The following is a 20,784-nucleotide window of genomic DNA, read 5'->3' on the forward strand; positions in this document are numbered from 1 at the left end:
CGGCGTTGAGCCGCAGCTTGATTTATGCTGTCAAAATCGCTCGACCATTACAGGTATAAAAGCTCTCACAAAGAAACATGTTACCTTTATGTTCCCTAAGGAATCAGCTTTTATTGTCTAAAAACATAAAACAAAGCAAGATACTTATCTACAGACTGTACGTGTGCCTGTGATGGATTCGCTCAGGGAGGCCATTGTTGCCAGTTAATGGATGTCTAAGGTCCAGGTTAAACTAGGAAGAACCGTCTGGTATGAAATTAAAGTCTTAACACCCTCTGACAGAGTACCTGCCCTTGATTTGAGTCTATAATGGGATGTGAAAGGTTTTTAACAAATGCATTTTTGTCATATTAATGTGCTGACAGGGAACAGTCAGTGGATGTAGATAAATCAAAGTAATAAGCCTCCTTTGTCTGCTTTTTAATTCTCTCTGTTTGGTACAGCCAAATATGAAAAATACTGCTCTGTCGCCCCCTTGTGGAGGCTTTAAAAACATGCAGACATCACTTAAAATAAAATGTCTCCTGTTTCTGCCTCCAGAAATGAAGCGTCCCAAAAGCCCTGACTGGCCAGACAGTAGCCCCCCTCCCAAGACCCAGCAGGAAGAGAAGGAGGAGGAGGAAGAAGAGGAGGAGGAAGATGAAGAGGAGAGGAGGGTGGTGGTAGGGCACAGGGCGAAAAGAGAGCGACGTCAAGGCAGCGGTGGCGGCAGCAGTGCCACGATGTGTCAGGTGTGCAACATTCAGTTGAACTCCAGCGCCCAGGCCCAGATTCACTACAGGGGGAAGACGCACCAGAGGAGGCTGCGACGACTGGCTAAGGCTGTCAGCTCAGGTAAGAATGCACTGAGTTTATTTAGCTCTGATAGAGAGAGCAAAGTGCAAACTATATCTTGTTGCAGAAGTTAATCAGTTCCTATTTACTGGTGTTTTCACATATACATAAAACTCCTGAAATTTTCCAGTGTGTGAGCTTAGCAGGCATTACTCAGGAAATTAAAAGTAAGCTAGAGGCCAACGTAGAAAACAGCACTATTGAGCAGCTTGTGGGACTGTAATGTGCATCATGAAGCTCTTTATACTCACTTCTCATTCACAGAATCAATTCATTCCAAGATACTGTTGATACGTCAATAACCGATAGAGACACCCCTCACACAGAAAGTCTCAAGCTGTCAGGTGGATTATGTAAAGGCAACTCTGGATGATTTCAGGGGCAGTCTGTCCTGACATTTTCCAGAATTTTTGAAAAACTTTCAATTGTTTAAATGGAGTTTGGTTTGATCATTTCTGACGTGTTTTATGTAGTTAGTGTAACCACTGATTTGCTTTATACACAGCATCCGGCAGCTATGTGCTTCAAGTTTAAATGTTTGAGCCATAATGAAATTTAACTGCACTTCTATGCAGAACCCGTTTTTAGAGACAAAATCACCATCATATGTTATAAACCTGCATACATCAAATCCTGCTGATATGTGACTGGTCAGCACAGCTTGGACAACAGATTAGAAATAAAAACCTTACCACGTAGTGAAGATCATGACCTGTGTGTACAGATTCTACATCTTTATTTAGAATCTGTAAATAGAGTCCTTTCCCCAAAGCAGGCACATGGTTAACCACTGAATGAGCGATGGCTCCATTACATTGTAAGTCCCAGCAGTGAAATGTCATCTGTGATGCCCGAGTCTTAAATCTGGTGCAACTTTAGTGAACCGTACAAAGACGAGCAAAAACATCTGCTGTAAAAATGTCTCTGTGCAGTCTTATGTAATAAAGTAGCAGATCACTGACTCAAAGACTCATAACTTTCTATTTGCTTGACGACACTGCAAACAGCCTTAAAATGATCACAATGTGATCAACAGCTCCAACAAAAACAGGACATTATGAGCCTCTATAAATTGATGTTTACTGTAGGGCTCTTGTATCATCAGTGGTTCTCTTATTTTGTCTTCAACCTTTTTTTTAGCACTTTTTACTCCACAGTGGGCCTGTTTACGAGTGGAAAGACTGCTTTTGAGTTTATTGTAAAAAATGTGCCTGAACTTACCTACAGTGACCTTTTTACAGTGTAGATACTGGGTCTTGATTTAACAATTAAAAAAGCAGAAATGTAGGGTTTGGAGCTCTGTTTTTTCCTTGGTGCTGACCTTGAAATTAATGAAAATACTCAATTGTCAGCCCAGTGTTGCATGTTTTTGGCATAAAAATATGGAGAAATAGTTCATTTGAAGTCTTGGAAACTGTATCCTGGTACTGAACGACTTTGTTTATTCATTTTTTCATTAATTGTGACTTATAATGTAGTCTCTGCAAATATTAACATCTGCAGACCATACACTCTGTATATATTTACTATTCCAGCAGAGCGTCTCGCCATTTTCCAGCATTTTCTGCACACCTGCTTTGATGAAGGGCCATTAATCAGCTTCCCTCAGCAGCACCTGTGTCATTCTGCAGTGCTGACCAGCCTGATCAATCAAAACTGAAAAAAATAGCCACAAATGAAAAACTGCCCAATAAGATGGCTCATTTTAATGTTGATTTATGAGGCTGTCTGTATCTGCAGGCATGCCAAAAAATATTTAGCTGTCCCTGATTCAACCCGGCGGATGAAATTAAATTAAAAATGTACCCATTGTTTAGTTTCTCCTTCACTTCAACCTCATTTTGTTATCATCAGTATGTTATTGATTTTCCTGTGTCAGATAATAACCTTTTCAGATCATAATTCATACTTTAAGGTGTGAAAATGATCTAAAGCAGAGAGAAAGAAATAGTCCATGTCCTGTCTACCTGTTGTATTAGTCAGAAATACTTCTGAACACTTACTTTAGGCCTCAGATTTTTTGCATGTTGTGCTTTGAAAGAGTTGCAGACACCTTGTTTTTATCAGTCAAATTTATTAAAAAGAAAACTAAAAGTAAAGAGAGAATGCTCTTTAACTGATCAACCTTGTCATGTTTTTTTTTTTTAATTGATTTTTATGTTCTTGGTCTTGTCTCGTTGTTGACTTGGTCTTGACCCCCAAAAGTCTGGGTCTTTTCTTGGTCTTGGTGCACTCTGGTCCCGGGCAAGTCTTGGTCTCGGATCCAATATTGATAAAAATTGTAGTAAGGGTTTATTTTATCATGTAGATGCTTATTTGACATTGCTCGGACTGGAAGTACGTGATTGATGAAGTCATGTGACTGAGAAAGGATCTGTTGCTTTTGGCAAACTTACTGTCCAGTTTGCAGGTAGCATGCAGTTTTAACTGTCTAATTGTGTTTGGCACAACATTAGCATGTAGCATCTTTAAAGAGGTAGAGATGGCGGCCTGATTATCACACCAACAGGGACTTTAATGACATTGTATTCAAATATACATATGCACTTTTATATAGGGATGCACAATATTATCGGTATGATATCGGTATCTGCAGATTTTAGCTTAAAAAGTGAATTATCGGTATTGGAAAATTTCTGCCAACATTTACAACCAATATTTTGGCGATAAAAATCTGCCTGTATCAGCTGTAAATATTGGCTGTATAAACCAACAGACCTACATCATCATAAGCCTTTGTTTTTAATCATCCTCATTCTTTACACTTTAAAGTGTGTTTTAAGGATTGATGTTTTAGATCTGAACTATTTTTTAATATCAGTATCAGCTAAAATTAATTTGTAAATATCAGCATATCGGATATTAGCAAAAATCCAATATCATGCATCCCTACTTTAGTCAAATCACTTTGTAAACCTCTGTTTTAAAAGGTTTTATACAAATAAAGTTTATTATTATTATTATTATTGAAATTTTTTTTCTTTATTACAGAGTTGGTCCCCCTTTTGCAGATATGACAGCATCCACTTTTCACAAGATTTTGGAGTGTTTCTGTCTGAATTTGTGCCCTTTCATTCTGTCGAGTATTTATGAGGTCAAGCACTGATGTTGGATGAGAAGTTCTGGTTCCCATTCTCTGTTCAAGTTCATCCCAAAGGTGCTTGATAGGGTTGAGGTCAGGGCTCTGTGTGGGCCAGTCAAGTTCTTCCACACTAAACTCATCAAACCTTGTCTTCATAGTCCTTGCTTTGTGCACTGGGGTACAGTCATGTCAGAATAGAAAAGGGCCTTCCTCAAACTGTTGCCACAAAGTTGGAAGCATAGCATTGTCCAAAATGTCTTGGTATGCTGAAGCATTAATATTTCCCTTCACTGGAGATAATGGGCCTAGCCCAAACCCTGAAAAACACCCCCATACAATTGTCCCTCCTCCACCAGACTTCACAGCTGGCCCCGTGCAGTCAGGCAGATAATAGTTTTTGTGCTTACATTAATGCCAGTGTAAGTTTGGGACTCTTTTAGCTATAATCAGCCCTGCTCTCTGAATTTACATGGTCTCACACTTATCGATTGTGTTGCTGTTGTTCCTAAATACTTCCACTTTCTAATGATATCACTTGCAGTTGACTATGGAATATCCAGCAGGGATGAAATTTCACAAACCATTTTATTGCAAAGGTGGCATCCATCCCAGTAACACTCTTGAAGGATGACCCGTTTTGTTGGACAAATGTTTGTGCACGGTTAGGGGCCTGTTTTTATACACTTGTGGCAATGAGTTTGATTGAAATACCCGAATTTAATAATTAACAGCTGTGGCCAAATACTTTTGTCCAGATAATGTTTATCTTATTTTTTACTGCTATATTGTTTTTTATTGAATTTTTCTGCATTTTTGAACACACTAGATAAACACTGTCCACTACAGTGGTTTGCTAGAGCCCACTGTATTGTCGTTTTCATGTTACTGAGGAGATGTTTAATCCAGAGAGCGAAATCAGAGTCTGACAATGCAGCAATCAACTGAAAAAATCATGCACAATATTTTGAACATGACCTCTATTCTGCTCTGGTTTGCCGGAGAGATGGCAGCGAGAGGTTTGTTCTCTCAGATGGAAATACTTCTCTTACAGGCACATCTATCTAAAACCAGGGGTTAAGCTGAGGTTGCGTGACCCCCATAATGAATGGGCTGCATATTTATAGGCAGAAGTCACTCTTTTTGTGTTTACAACCCCATCAACTTTTTTTAAAATGCCTCTGTTTGCATTTTAATGTGGGGCACTGCTAACATTCATATTAAAATGTTCATCATTGAAAACTTTTCACATTACGCACATACTTGTATTAAGCATGCACATCACCCGCATCAGAACTGACAGAGTTCAAACACTCGACCTGCTGCAGGCCTCAGTGTCAGAGCTGTCTCATCCTCTAATGGAGAGTTAAAATGAGACTCCCTTGTGGGCAGCTTGGGCAGTTCCCTGAGGATCCAGAGCCTCTTGTTTCCCCGCATACAGGTCATAGAGTGATTTCACACCTGCCATGTCTGAACTGGTTTAATCAGCCTCACAGCATTCACTCTTTTTATGTTTGGTTTGTTATGAGATCAGTATAGCCACAAAATGGTTTAAATAGAACTCTACCATAAACAAGAAGACAGTATTTAACATGCCCTTGTTGTTACTTTAATAACATGTCCTTGAATCTTTAAAATGAAAGAAAATAAAAAGAAAGTTTTAAGCCCAGAAACTCACGATAAAATCACTAGTCTGATGTTTGCGTCACCATCTAAAGATAGAAAAGAGAAAATCTTGTGTCTTCATTAACTTTGTTTGAAAATAATCTTTATGAAAAATAAATATAATAGAAATATCTTCTTATAAATCAGGTAATTACATAATGGAATATGCTTTGTGTTTTTATAGTGCCTTATTTGGCCCACATCCATGTTCTTATGAATCATCTAAAAGTTCTAATTTTATCAACAATACTGTAGCCCTAAGCACTTCCAAATGTTGAAGCTGATAAACAAAATGATTTTATAAAAATAGCATGACTCATGACTGGATTCAACAACAGCTTTCCTGCTAAAAATATGGCAGCCGGGCAGATCCTGTGTTAAACCGTGTTCACAAATAGGAAGGAAGATTCCTACGCACAGACAGCAGGTTTTATATAACACTTGTGTTTCCTGTTGCGATTTAGAAATAAAGGGAGAAAAAAGAGAATTAAGGTGACTGTTAGTATAATTCAGTCTGTGCTGCCTCATAATACTCATTTCCTTCCTGCAGCTGAACTAGCATTCACTCTATTGGCTTCATGATGTGATTGCTCAAATGAAAAGAGATTTTAATAGGCTCGTTCTCACTAGGAGCTTTTTGAAAAGAGGAGCAGGCCAAAGCAGTTTTCACTTCCTGCACTTCTCACTGAGATCCTGGACTACTGTGGATTAATTTCAGTTCATCTGAGAGGTTTTTAAACTCTCAGTATGACCACAGTTTGCTCCATGGGCCATTCTACTGAACTGGTTCAAATTCACAGTTGGAATTGGATTTAAATTTGTATGCTGTTTCTTTTCTTTTCTTTTTTTTTTAACCATTTATCTGTTGCACTGTATCTAAGGGATACATATTTAGTAAAGGTACACTCAGCGCTCATTTTGTATTTTAAAACTATCTTTTCATAACTTTCCCCAAATTTGTCACTACCACAACATAGACTTCTATACAGAATAAAAATCATTTTTTTAATTATTTTTTAAATTTTGCTTCATCCCCCCCGTACGGACTATTTTTCTAAAATAAATTTATAAGGTTTTCACAGCAAAATAGATTTGAATCAATTTTTTAACAAATTTTTAACATTGATTTTTAAGATTAATTAAAATCTACATATCATTTTTATTTTTAAAATTTCTAAATTTGATTATTATGCCTTCAGAATTTTTGGTAGTTGAAATTAGAAGCACCTAAACAGTCATTATCATAAAATGTTGGTTGAAAATGAAAGATGTTTTATTTTTGACAAAATAACCTGTGTTGCAGTAGTGACTGCATTATTTCTGTAGTGACTATACTGTTGATTGAAAGGTTATATTATTGTACCTTAATAATTTTTTTCTAAATTTTATATCATAACATAATTTATGCTTGAAATTCAATTAAATAAAGGGGAACCAATGCCTCCCTGCTTGGCACTCACCATCAAAGGGTGGAATGGTGGGGTAAGATCACCTTGAGTGTATGACAGGTGCAGCCCACTGCTCCAAAGAGGATGGCCCAAATGCAGACAACCAATTTTCTACATATTTTACCTACAACTGCATTTCAGACTTTTCCTCTTACTTTACTTTTACCTCACAGCTGCTTTTCAACCTTTTCACCTCCAGTGTCCATATCACAGTATTCATTCATTTAAACGACTCTGACACTTTAATATGACCTTTCAGAAAGCTAAAATGCTCCTGCTTGCTTTTCAAGTGGAAGAACAGACAGTAGAATCAATAGAATACCTTTTATTTAGCCCCTAGACAAATCAGAGAGATGCGAACAGAATCAAGCACTTTATAAAATATAAATAAGCAAGTTTGAAAAAGAAGTCACACAGTCAGCCCACAGAAACAAATCAATTTGAGTAAGTTTTCTTTTGTTCTTCTCATCCCCTTTCCTTTTTTACTCACTCAACCCTCTAAATGTTAACAGTAACTCAGAGACACTTCTTCTACTTTGTACTCTGCTGCTTATTGAATGCACAACCTTTTCTGATAAAATATTTTTGAATTGCAGCATTGCCTCTGCCAGTCACAAACATCTACAATATCACTACTGTAAAATCTTCATCCATCCCACAAACTCCATATGCGCAGTGTCTGCATTGTACTACAATGGATCCAGTGGTTGAGGTGCACACCACTGGTTGGCGCAAAACCAACGTACACACAGAAAACTGTGGACACAGAGTATGTGGAATTTATGGGTGCATGTGCCTGAGATGCTTATCAATGTCCTCATTATTGGCAGCTCTTTAGATTTACTATTCCATAGTAACAGTGAGGAACAGGAGATTTAAAGACTAAAGAGAGGAGTTCAGAACCACTGCAGTAATTGATGTCACTGGTGTGTGATGTTATTGCTTTCATTTTACATGGTTTTGATGGACGCCAAACTTGTGCTGGTGTTAACATTGCTGACATGACTTTTGACATGCTTACACACACACACACACACACACACACACCCACCTACACCCCTACACACCTACACACACACACACACAGTTGCTCCCACTATGTTAGAGAACAGAGACGGTTGAATGGACTATGAGGGTAACTGCTGCTTTATACAACACTGCTAAGAAGACACCAACCCACCACTTACATCTGTGGTTTTGGATGGTACACAGTTCAGGTTGGTGGGACAAAAAATTTAAACGGTCATTGAAGAGGAAAGGCAAGAAAACGTTCTCATGTCAAGGACAGTGTTGCTGTCTAAGTGAGTCGCTTCGCCCGCTTAAAGAAGGACAGACTACTGTTGACACGGTGCACAACAGTGCATCTTTGTTTTTTCACATGGACAGAGACGCTGTTGAGAAAGTAGCATGTGTGGATGGGATTAGTTTTGGTGGTGGAAAGTCTCTGTTTTCAAAAATACCCCTATTTCCACCTTCTTAATGACAATTTGCAGCCCACATTTCCTACTTTCTTTGGGATGGAAAATGGGGCAATTTGGACTTGAGATGGACCTAAATATACACCCTGACTTAATAGTTAAGAACCAAGGCCTTAGAGTACAGTCTGGTACATGTTGCTCTGCACTTCTGACAAAACACAAATTTACTGATCACCTAATTTGCCTGTGCAAATATTTCTAAACTTCTTTGATTCATTTTTTTTTTTAAAGTGTCACTGTTCAAACACAGTCTTTCATCAAAGCTAAAACTGATGTGGATCACAGAGGTGAGCTACAACATTTCTACGCCCTATTATGATCAGTCTTCTCAGTTAAAAGAAAAATGAAGTCTTTCTTCTTCTTGGAACAAAGCTTCACCTTGGTAATGGAAAATCTCTACACTTCTCTCTAGTGCACATGGTGTTGGTTTAGTTATTCCTTGAAGGATGACTTCTTTTTCCTCCTGTGCCAAGATAAACTTGAAACATGATATCAGAAATCAGCCATGAACTTGGTATGTCTGCAGGCATGTGTACCCTGAAAGTATGAGCTGTGAAATAGGACATATATCAGCTGGAGTTTGGTGCTGCTTGGCCTCATTTCATAGAGGAGAGGCTGCTTAGCGAAAAACAGACATTTTTAAGATGTCATTTGATCCTTCATCAGTGGCTCTTGTGCACAATCTGAAGGGGCATTAGCCAGAGAAGGAGATGCAGAATCAAAACACTAGACCTGCTTTTGGATTTGAATTTGAATCTCTTGCTGGCAGAGATGGCACCAAACCTCCTCAGGGACTGATGGTGTTAAAGCAGACACTTTGTTTCTAGTATTCCCTAAAGATTCAATACAAAAAAATCAAAGGGAGTCATAACTGGAATTTTAAACTGCAATAAAACTGATAAACCTTTCTTTTTGTATCCTAGATGGAAAAGCATTGTGTGAGAGCTTGAACAATTATTATGCATGTGATGTAAAGTCTAAAAAAGTAAGTAAACATTTCTCAAGATGTGAATAACCATGACTGGAAGATCTTTGTGAATCATTTCCTTCTTTTTCTTCTCCTTGTTCACCCCTTACAGTGTGTGACATGTCAGTGATTTCCATAACACGCCTCGCGTGTCATCATGCAAACATACATAAGGATTCCACACATGGACACAGATCCACACAGCCAAGGTTTAATGGGTCTACAGGATTCTTGAAAGCATGCTGTGTGCAGCCAATGCACACTGCCCTGCTCGAGGCTGTCTCCTCGCACTTTCATTTGAATGCAGCAGCCCGAAATCAAGTGTAAAACTGTCAGGTTGTGTCAGTGTCGTGCCTCCACAACACTCTGATTCAAGTGGACAAGGAGCCAGCATGGAGCACACAGGGCAGACACAACTGGCGTGTGTATGTCTTTGAGTGTTTGTTGATAACACTACTATGACATTTGAGGCCAGGGTTTCAGAGTAGAGACTGGGAATAATTGTGTTTATTTGAAGTGATTAAAGTGACTGTGGAACGAATAATAATGCACTCAAACCCTGCCCCGACCTCCTCTGAGTGCTGCATGCCTTTGTGTTACTTCCCCTTCCTTGAGCACTACATTGCATGTTATATTACTACTGTTTAACCCCAAAAATCAACACTGCAGCCACTGCAGACCTCCATGTTATTCAACAGACAAGTCTACTGATTTTATTAAAAAAAAAAAAAAAAATCGCAGTTAATGATGTTTTCTGCAGCAGCAGAACAGCAGAAAGAAATGGTTAAATTGAAGCAAACTCAGGCTGAAATAAACGAGTGCTGTTTAATTATAACAGAGATAATAGCAGTCACAGTGAAGCAGCGGTGAAGAGAATAATGACTTTGCGCTGCATGAGTGACTCAGGTTTGTTGATTGAAACCTTTGCACTGCCAACCTATTGGAAATGTAAACAGGAGTGTAGAAATAATGTATTCTCATCAAACCGATTCTTTACAATCAGTCACTTTAAATGGTAGACTGCAGAATGAATAAATCAGAATATTCTTCCTTATTCACACGGCAGCCATTTAGCTCTACCATAATGTCTCTGCTTAAAAGGTTAAATGCTGTTATAATGCTTTGTTTATGTTTCCAAGGTTGTAGCTCGCATTAATATACAGTACCTTACAGATTTAGATCAAATCAGCAGCTGAACAAGCAAACTAACATCTAGAGGGTCTGGCCATATTATAAGCAAAAACAAAATGTTTATTAAGACATTACTAATGTCAGACATCATCTACTATTATTAGCATACAACCAAAGCTAGCTTCTATAGTTTTAAGCTATTAATTGGTCGAATGCTATCTTTTTTTAACCACGCCTCTGCAGATTCATTACTTTTTTACAGCATTGTTTTACATAAGATAGAAGTTTATCCCCCAAAGATAAACAAATACAACTAATTGATATTTTTATTTCAAACGTTTAAAATGACAACATAAAAACAATGAGAGAAAAGTTAATAGAACAAGTAAAAAAATAATAATTTCCAGTTTACATAAGCAAAAAGGAGTAGGAAGAAGAACAAACAACTTCATTTTCTAGCTATTTTTTAATTAATAACATTCTTACATTAATTATACGTATTTAGGCAGTTACATTACAATCCACATAACATACAAATGCTTGGTCATGCTTATTATCACGTTACCTCATGAGGATTATATGTTTATACCTCTTTGTAAACTCTGGAGTCTCCTCCCATTTGGATGCACCTGGAAGACCTCCACAGGGAGGGGACCAAGAGGCATCCTAATCAGATGCCTGAAACCGCTTCAACTGGCACCTTTCCAGTCCATAGGGCAGCGACTCTACTTCCACCTCTCTGAGGATGTCCAAGCTCCTCACCCTATCTTTGAGCCTGAGCCAACCCATCCTCCTGAGGAACCTCGTTTCAACTCCTCGAACCCAAAATCTCATTCTTGTGGTCACTACTGAGATCTCATAACCATAGGTGAAATTCAGAACAAAGACTGGTAAAAAGAGCTTTGCCTTTCAGCACAGTTCCCTCTTCAACAACAGTCTGGTACAACGTACTGCAGATGTTGCACTAATCCATCTGTAAATCTCATGGTCCATTCTCCCTTCACTCCTGAACAAGACCCGGAGATACTCCTTCATTGGGAATGCCTCTGAATCCCACAGTAAGAGCTTGAAAATGTTGCTTGAGAGAGGGATGTCTGGGTTGACTTGCTTAGCCTGCTGCCACCTTGAAAAGAATGGTTTGGTGGATGGATGGATGGTGGCATTGCATTAGGCCGCAATCTGGTTATTTGTATTCAATTTAACAATGTTAATAACATCAATATAAATTCAAGTTTACAGCTTCAATTGACATAATTTCCAGATTTAATAGTTTATTCAAACTATTGAAGAAATTTGACAGTACACTTGACAAATTTTATATTTAAAGAATATTTTGACCTATGGTGGCTTTACATATAGCAGCAGTTTGTTTATTTTTATTTCATTTAAAAGCAATACTAAGTTGGGTTGTACTGCGCGTCCCTTTAAACAGGACATGCTGGGGAAAGCAAGGCAACAGTACTACAGGAGGGTACAGATGCTTTACATAATTTAGAGGGTTTCAGGTAAAAATGGGCCAAAAAAACAACGTTGGCTCAATTGTACACTATATCATTATTTTTTTAAGTGCTGTATTTTTCAGCCAGGAAGCCTCTGTGATGGCACATATGATCAGCTGTGTTGATCAGCGGGTTTGACAGGGACAACAACAACAAAATAAGCTAAAACAAAACTGAAATGAGCAATTTACTGTGGATACAAGGGGATACTTTTATGAACCAGAGTGCACAGAGGAACAACTACTACAGATGGAAGACAGAAAGAAAGAAAGAGGGGAGAAACCATAGTGGAGACTGGTTTGCAAGAGAGATCCAAAGTTACCTGGTGGTCTAGGTGTGAAAACTTGGAGCCCATGGAGAGCTACGGGTGTCACAAGTGGGACCTTGTTCCACTACTTCTTCAGGACATTTCTGATCAATAGTGGCTCACAAACACCTACAGGCTGCATCACTCGCCATCCAGAGTTCCCTTCCTTACTGAATGTCGGCGGTTTACGGACCAGAAGAGCTCAAAGGAAATTTGTCTTCAAACTAAGTTTATGGCTGTCACTTTATTCTTCTAATGGTTGTTAATTTCACAAGTTACAGTAGGCAGGATAAGTTTAAGTGGGAAACTGAGCTAAAATTACTAGTTTTAGTTTAGTTACTTCTCGTTTCCCCTGATGAAGACCCAAACAGCTGTTCAGATACACTGAGGCGGAAAGGCACTTAGCCGAGCTGAAACTTGCGTTGCAAAATAAAGCCAAACACAGAGGCTTCCTGGGTGAAAAATTAAGTGCCTCAAAAATAGTCACTATCGCGTACAACTGAGCTAACACTGTTTTCAAATAAAACTAGCTAAATTACGCGAAACAACTGTCAAGTACCCCATAAAACCCATCTTCAAAAATGTCAAGATAGCCCTTTAAGTGTATTAAATGCACATGGATTGAAACCTTCACAGTTTTTCCTTGCGCCCCAAAATGATTATAATTTAGCAAGCATCATTTAAAGAAGAATAGAAACAGAATGATAAATGGTTTCTATTGTACTTAAGTAATGACAGGGGGGAAATGATGTCTAAGTGTCCTTTAGAGAGCGTGCAGGTGTGAACCCTGAATAGAAAATTAAGCTTAGAAGAACAAGGAAGGTGCGATGTTCATATCCAGTCCCCTGCCAGCTCTCTCTTTCCCCCTGCTCTTACTCACTCTTTCTCTCCCTCTTACTCTCATACACAGTTGCTCTTCAGCCTCTCTCTGCTCTCTCTGCTGCTCTTTCAGTCTGCCTTCCCCCTCTCCCTCTCGCTCGTCTCATAAAAGGGCAGCGCGATCAGCCGAGCATGGAGCTTTTAATTTGAAGCGCACACGTGTCGTTCTTGAGCTGCGGCAGTTTGGATCACAGCCACAAATATGTGTCATTGAGTGAGAAGGGAGGGGAGATAGACGGGTTATCTTCCAGGAGGCACTTTATCTGATTTTTTTCAACTTCTCTGATGGGAGGAATCTAAATTAAAGAGAGAAGACAGCAGCAACTAAAGGGATCCTAAACACGTGGAGATGCTGTTTGGTAAGACTGCTAGTTTACCTTACTAGTACATAGAGGTTTTAAGGTTTTACTTGTCTTGAAATGTGTTGTTTTTGTGCATCCATCTCCAGATTCTACAAATTCATTCAACTTCTTTCCTTTAAATATGCAGTTTAACAATGACTTTACATTCTTGCTCAAGGGCAGCTTCACTCTCCTGCCCACCATCTGCCCTCCTCCCCTCTCCTGCATCTAAAATGAGTCCCCAGCCTGTTTGTTTTCCTAATTGACCCCTTTTGATGATGCCAAGTGTGGAGTGAGTTCAGACCGATATGACCGTGTCGCTCCCAGATGTGTCAAGTCATTTTAAAGCCACACAAGAACAGCGCTGATATCACTGTGCAGATTGCTGGCAATTATGTCTCTGCCTCCCCAGGGAAATATGCCCAGATTAGCTTGTATAATTGGAGCCTGTTAAAGATAAAGGCTGTGTGGGGAATTTGACTCTTTGTGATTTTTTTTTTCAGCTAAGGAGAAAATGCTGATTGCATATGGAAGTTTTTAAAAAATATACAATCACTTTTATCTCAAGTCAAACATTTTGGTTCAACCAGCACACATTTGTAGTGCACAGAGGCATATAAGGTTTGACTGATCGATGAATGGTTGTAATTTAAAGTGATAACCCTTTGACGTGGGTATTTGGACAGTTTGATTGATAGGCCTGTTAATGGAGTTGATCAACATAAACCTAATAGTCTCTCTTCTGTCTTAATTACTGGGTTATTTGACAAGCAAAACTACAAAAAGTTGCTGATTTTAGCCAATTTAGCCAGACAATTTTCTGGTGAGCTTAAAGAATAACATTTTTTAATTATTTTTCATTTAATCAGTTAACAAAGATGTTGTCTTTGTGGCTGTTAATGAGTTGATTATAAAACTAATAACTATTAAATGAAGTTAATAGTTAACATAAGTTAATGTTAACATAAAAAAAAAAGTTTGACCAATGTTACCAGAAAGTAACAAAAATATCAGCTTTTAGCCACATCTATAGATTCAACTACTTATGAGGCTTTCATGACTTGGAAAACTCAAAACTATACAGGTGTTGATTTTGAAAATCTTTAAATATTATCAACTTTTTGATGTATCACTTCTGTCTTCTCTCTATTGCCGTGGTGAAACCACGTAACTGGATCAGTGACATAACGTGCATATTTTTGTGTCCGGATCTATAATTTCCTTTTTAAAAAAATTATCAATTCATGGCATAATATTTTTTTTATGAAACCTAATTTATTTGAATAAGTTTTCAGTATTTTGAATAATATAATTAATTTCATATGTTGGCATCTCAAAACCTTAAAAATGTCAGATGATGCGACCATCCAAGTAAATGAACAGATTATTGACACTGTTAAAAATGGGATTTTAATTGTTATAAATTCAAATTACAATACTTTGGTGTGATTTTATAGTTGAAATCTTTGTAATAAACAAATATTATTAAAATGTAGCAATCTAAAGTTAGTAAGATTATTGAAAAACTTTTGTCCTGGACTTTGCAAGGGCTTTAATGTTAGGGTGGTGCAACCGTAATCATGAGTAATTTATTTTGAAATTAAGAAACAGAAACAGATGGTAGTATATTTTGTCATTTGTTTAGGTCCAGGTGACACTCATGGCCAAGTGGAATGGGTTCAAGATCCTTTTCAAGTAAAGATAAATGTATTTCCTTATAGTCATGGGTGAACAGGTATACACTTTCCATGTCAACCAAAATAATACTGCTAAATATTAATTTTACCATAAAAATTGATTTTATTTCAAAATATATGTGTCCACTTTCTATTCAAGAACAAAAGTAACAATATGTGAACATATCATAGATTTTGTCTGTTTATTTGAAATAAGTTGCAAATGTCAGGTGGCACAACCAGGGTTTCAAGTGGTACAAGTGCAAAAAAGGTGAAATAAATATGAGTAAATGTTATTAAAAGTTCTAAAAATATTTATTTTACTTCTAATAAGTTAAATGAGGTTTTCCCTGATTTTCCAAAAAATTAATTAATTACAGTTTTGCTTAGGTGAGTGGACATACTTTCCATGTCAAGTCGTACAACTAAGGTAAAACATTAAAAATTGTATTTAACCCTAAAATTGTTAATTTCATTTTAAAGATATTTGTTTCCACCTTCTAACAAGAATAAGTTTAACAATGTATATCAAAGTACTAAATTGTTTAATATAAAATAAGTTGTAAATGTCAGGTGGCCCAACCATAAAAGAATGAAGCCTTATATGCCATTGACCCAACCACATAAAGGTAAAGGAACATTTCACCAAAGTGCTGTACTATAAAATCAAAAATAATGAAGACACAATTTGAAAACAACAAAACACATAAATGCACATACAATTAAAATGTATTGAAAAAGGTGAGGCTCCAAAGCCAATTCTCACACAAATCCAAAGGCCAGGGAAAAAAATGCATTCATAAGTTTGATTTAAAGACGGGCAGGATGGAGGACAGCTGAACACAGTAAGGTAGAGCATTCCAGGGCTTTGGTGCAGCTCCTGAAAAGGCACTGGCACCACTGAGCTTCAACTTTGACCTTGGGACAGCCAGCAACTGATCAGTGGATCTGAGTGTCTGTGGTAAGATATGGAGTTTTAAATGGTCAGCTTGTTTAAAGATTTATAAGTTAAAAATAAGATTTTAAAATCAATCCTAATATGCACAGGAAGCCAGTGAAAAGAGACCGAAATTTAGGTAATGTAGTCATAGTTACATTCACTGACGGCATTCTGAACAAGCCATAGATGATTAAAAAAGGCTTGGCTGGCACCAAAATAAAGTACATTACAACAATCAAGGTGTGTAGTAATAAAAGCAAGCATAACCTACGCAAAATCGTTAAATGATAAATAGGACTTAAGCTTGGATAAAAGCTGAAGATGTAAAAAGCTTGCTTTCACACCTGATTTTATCTGCAGGTCCATTTAAAAATGCCAGTCCATTATCACCTCCAGATTTTTTTATGAGGTTTTAAGAAATTTCTTAATAAGGGACAGGTCCGTACTGGGGTTGGTACAGACTCCGTGTCACTGAGATTATTCAAGAGTGGCACTTCGAGAGGCCTATAAAGCTGCGTATCATCAGCATAACAATTGTAGTACATGTTATACTTTATTAAAATAGACCCCAGGGGAAGCAAGATAGGACCAAGTATGAAGCCCTGGAGAACTCGACATGCAAGAAGAGCTGAGGAGGAAGTTAGGTCACCAAGACTGACAGAGAAATTTATGTCAGCCAGGTAAAAAGTATGAATTTAAAAGTTTGTAGACAACTTTTAAGGACTAAAATATCAATCCACAGTTGAAATCTGCATTGAAACTACCAGGATTAAACTGAATTAGCTAAATGAAGGAGGCGACATGCTATGTTACGACATGTTCAAGGTCATCTCACTAATATGAGTAACAGGAGAAGGTAATGAAGTCATCATTATTTTCTCAAATTTAACTCCAACAAAATAAAATTTGAATTTTGGCTAGAAAGTTGAGTAAATTAATTTGTTTAAAAAAGAGATGAGCTTGCTTTCTGAGTAATATAAAACAGATAAACAAGTTTAGTTGCAACCATATTGTTCATCTTTCCTCTGACTAATGCATTTGTTACAATGTCATTTAGCAGATGCTTTTATCCAAAGCAACGTACATTCAAGAGTAAGAACAACACAAGCAAAGATCTAGACAAAAAGAAACATCAGTAAGTGCCACCAAGTGCTTCAAGTCCAATTGGTTGCAGGTGCTGCCATGCAGTGTTAAAGGCAAAGCACATAATGTACACAAATTTTCTTTTCTTTTCTTTTTTTAATAAACCTCAACAATGAAACAACCAAAATGTGAGATCTCTCATCATCATCATCCATTTAATTGTCTTCACAGCAACTGAAGGCCTAAGTACCAAGTGCTCGGTCACTCACAAAGAGCTGGGCATAAAAAATTTTAGAAGTAGAGCAGGACATTGCAAGCCAGCTGTAGTTGGGAGACTCATTCTACCACTGGGGTCAACAGTGGAGAATAGTCTAGCTAAGTGCATAGTGTTCTCTAAAGAGCTGGGTCTTTCGCTTTCTCTTGAAAGTAGAGAGGTACTCTGCGGATCGAATGGAGTTGGGTAATTCATTCCAACATCATGGGAAGAGAAGGGTTGAGATAGTGACTTAGGAGCCTGATGTGCTCGAAGTACCAGGTGCCTTTTCGCTGGCTGAGCATAGAAGTGTTTTACAGTTGTTATGATTCCAGTTTAGCTAGTTGAGTTCAAAGATAATACACATTTTGACTAGAAGTAATGGCATAAATGTATGAGCTTTCTATTAATTTAAAACTGTGCTACATGTGTTTGAGTTTATGTTGACTTTAATCTGTCTATATGTGATTAAAGCAAATGAGCATTTTTGTTGGAAGACTAAGAAAAAAATAGTTGTTAAAAATAACTCTCCAGTGCAAACACAGGCATTTTGGCTCATTTTTTTTGGTAATTTCTAAACTACAAGAGGCAATTTGCTCTTGCTCAGGGTATCTGTAATCATCTTACCACGTAAGGGGAGGTTTATAATAGTTTTACAAACGTCAGGAATTCATTAAAAAAAAAAAAATTCACAGATAGTTATGGGTAAGTGGATTAACAGATGCAGTCTCTTGTTTCTCTTATTTTTGTGACCTTGAATTGATTATTTTGGACATAACTGGATAAACTAAATATTCCAACATGGCTTCTTACATCTGTTAACTTTTATTATTTGTTTTAGAACCTGTTTAGACCATGAGCTCACCCATTAATCAGGAACATTATTAGCTGATTCATCTGTAATGAAAAAGGATGATTAAATATCGCTGTGAATATTTTGTGCCTGATTTTGATGAAAACTGAAATCAAGAATTCTTAATGTGATAAAGTTTAGAAGGAAAAATGTCACCTCTCCATCTTCTAGATTAGTACAAACAGCAGGATTTAAATTGCGTGTTTGCATTCTGTGATATGCTTCAGTAGCTTATAGACACATGCACGCTGTGCTGTGTGGGCCTGGACAGAAATCCTAAGAAGTCTGTATGTGTGCGAGCTCTGGATGCTTTCTTCTTTAAATGGCAGATTAGAGAGATCAAAGGGAAACAGTTGGAGAGGAGATAACTGTAGAGTTTTGCCTGGTGGCTGTGCTGCAGCTGTCCCCACCCATCCACCCCCCATCAAGAGCTCCAGTCTGCAGCGACAGCGTGTGTATGTGATTCGAACTCTCTGTTATGATGTGCAAGAGATATGATAATGAAGAAATACATTGCTATCGGCTTTTATCGTCTGTTGTTCAATCTGTCAGATATTTATTACATAAAATGAAAGTTGGCAGAGCAGAATCAGGAGGACTTCCAAAGGGTTTTTATGCCTTATACATTGGATTACACACTCAAAGTACACCAAGCATGCAGTGTGACAGCTCACATTAAGCTCTTTCTGCATTTGTGATGCCACATGGTGTCAGTGATGCAAATTGCAATCATTGCAATGCAGTGACTGTTTTTGGTAATTAAGTGTTCAGAGATGCAACACAACTGCAACAATCTTTAAACAGAGCTCCATCCAGTGTTATAGGATGCCTGCTGTGAAATCCATGTTTGGATCTTTGTACATTGTTTTTTCCACCTGCCACACAATTTATACTATTTCATATCAGTTTTCCTAAACCTTTTCGGTGGATGCAAAACATGCTGTGTTTTCAAATAATATGACACTGAATGGTCATAGTAAGCATATTTTTGGACTCTTTTCTTGGGCATAAAAGGGAACCATCTGTTTGAACCAGGAAGACATGCAGTTATCTCTGTGTGCACAAATATAAGAATTTACTTGTTTGACTGTTATTGTAGGTTTTCTATTAAGATTATAACCTAAGTCACTTAAATAATTACATTTTGACTTATTATATTAGCTATGAGGCTATATAGGTGTTTGATGGGATAGAGAGAGAATGAGAAAACAATCCCTTGTTTACTTGTGATGTTGTATGAAAAGTTCAGGAGGAGACAGAAGTTCATGAGTCAGTTTAGATGGGACCATTAATTTGCCTGTTGGGGCTCATTTCACTATCCAGCAGCGTTAATGACTCATTATTCTAATTGAAGGGTAATGAGTCTGGAGCAGTATGGTTTTAATTGCAAAACTGATGGTGCAGATTATCTTAGAGAACAAATTTAATTAGGTACTGTACTTCAGCTCTGCCTTTTTGTGTCACTGCGCGCTTTTTAATTTATTTGTGCCTTAGCAGTGTCTAAAACACAACTCTGACTCAGGGCAAAGATTAAAGGTTGAGTGCTGCTAAAGGGGTGTGTCCTTACTGTGACGCCACTGACATACTTTAGTCTGTGAGAAAACAGCGAGTGTTTAGAGTGTGTGTAAATAGAGAACCCAATGTTCATTATGGCATTATCAGAAATTCACCACTGTTAGCATAGTTGGTATTTTTCTAATTTTGAAATTTGCTTCTCTCATCTGGTATTTGGGTTTTCTCTGGCGAAGTCTGAGTGTACAGATGTAAAGAGAAATATCAACAGAGGGAGGATGGGATTGTTCAGATAAGTCAGATGAAATGTCCAGCCTCAGCTTCCAGTCTTATACTTGGTTACAGTGAATTTATTGTAACCAGCATCTTTGTAAAAAGTTCGAGTTAAATCTAAGGGTTCATTTAAGTCTAGACTCATATGCCTTACTTACACAGGATTAGTATGATCTTGACACCTCTGGTTATTTGTAATAATCACATGGCATCACATGGGTGTTTTGATTCTTGTACCAATTGATGTGTGATTTTCAAAGTAAAAATTCAAGGGCAGTAACTATATGTTCTTTTAGGTCCATGGCGCTTTTTCTTCTCCTTTTTGTGATTGAAAAATGACAGAGACTGCATAGGACATTGTCAACAAACTTTTGCCATATTTAAGCCAGAAATAGGGCTTTTCTTTCAGTTAATTTCAGCTTATGTTCACAAATGACTTTATTTTAAATTAGTCATCTAAATATCGTGGCTAAACAAACATGTGCACCCCTGCTCTCTTAATAGGCACAGCAATTCTGCTGTTCCTCCTGCAGCCTCTCTTTTCCTGTGCCTGATATTGTATTATT

The 20,784-nt window shown here is 37.5% G+C and overlaps 1 protein-coding gene across 1 annotated transcript in view; it reads left to right on the forward strand.

The window, feature by feature from the left end:
• Positions 1–20,784, forward strand: part of LOC121528522 (zinc finger protein 385C-like) — a 112,824-nt gene that overhangs the window by 44,917 nt on the left and 47,123 nt on the right. Inside the window, exon 2 of the mRNA XM_041816021.1 lies at positions 541–834. Coding sequence (XP_041671955.1) covers positions 541–834 — 294 coding nt within the window. The remainder of the gene's footprint in view (positions 1–540; positions 835–20,784) is intronic.

The sequence above is a fragment of the Cheilinus undulatus genome, linkage group 20 (assembly GCF_018320785.1).
Source record: "Cheilinus undulatus linkage group 20, ASM1832078v1, whole genome shotgun sequence".
Taxonomy (NCBI): Eukaryota; Metazoa; Chordata; class Actinopteri; order Labriformes; family Labridae; genus Cheilinus; species Cheilinus undulatus.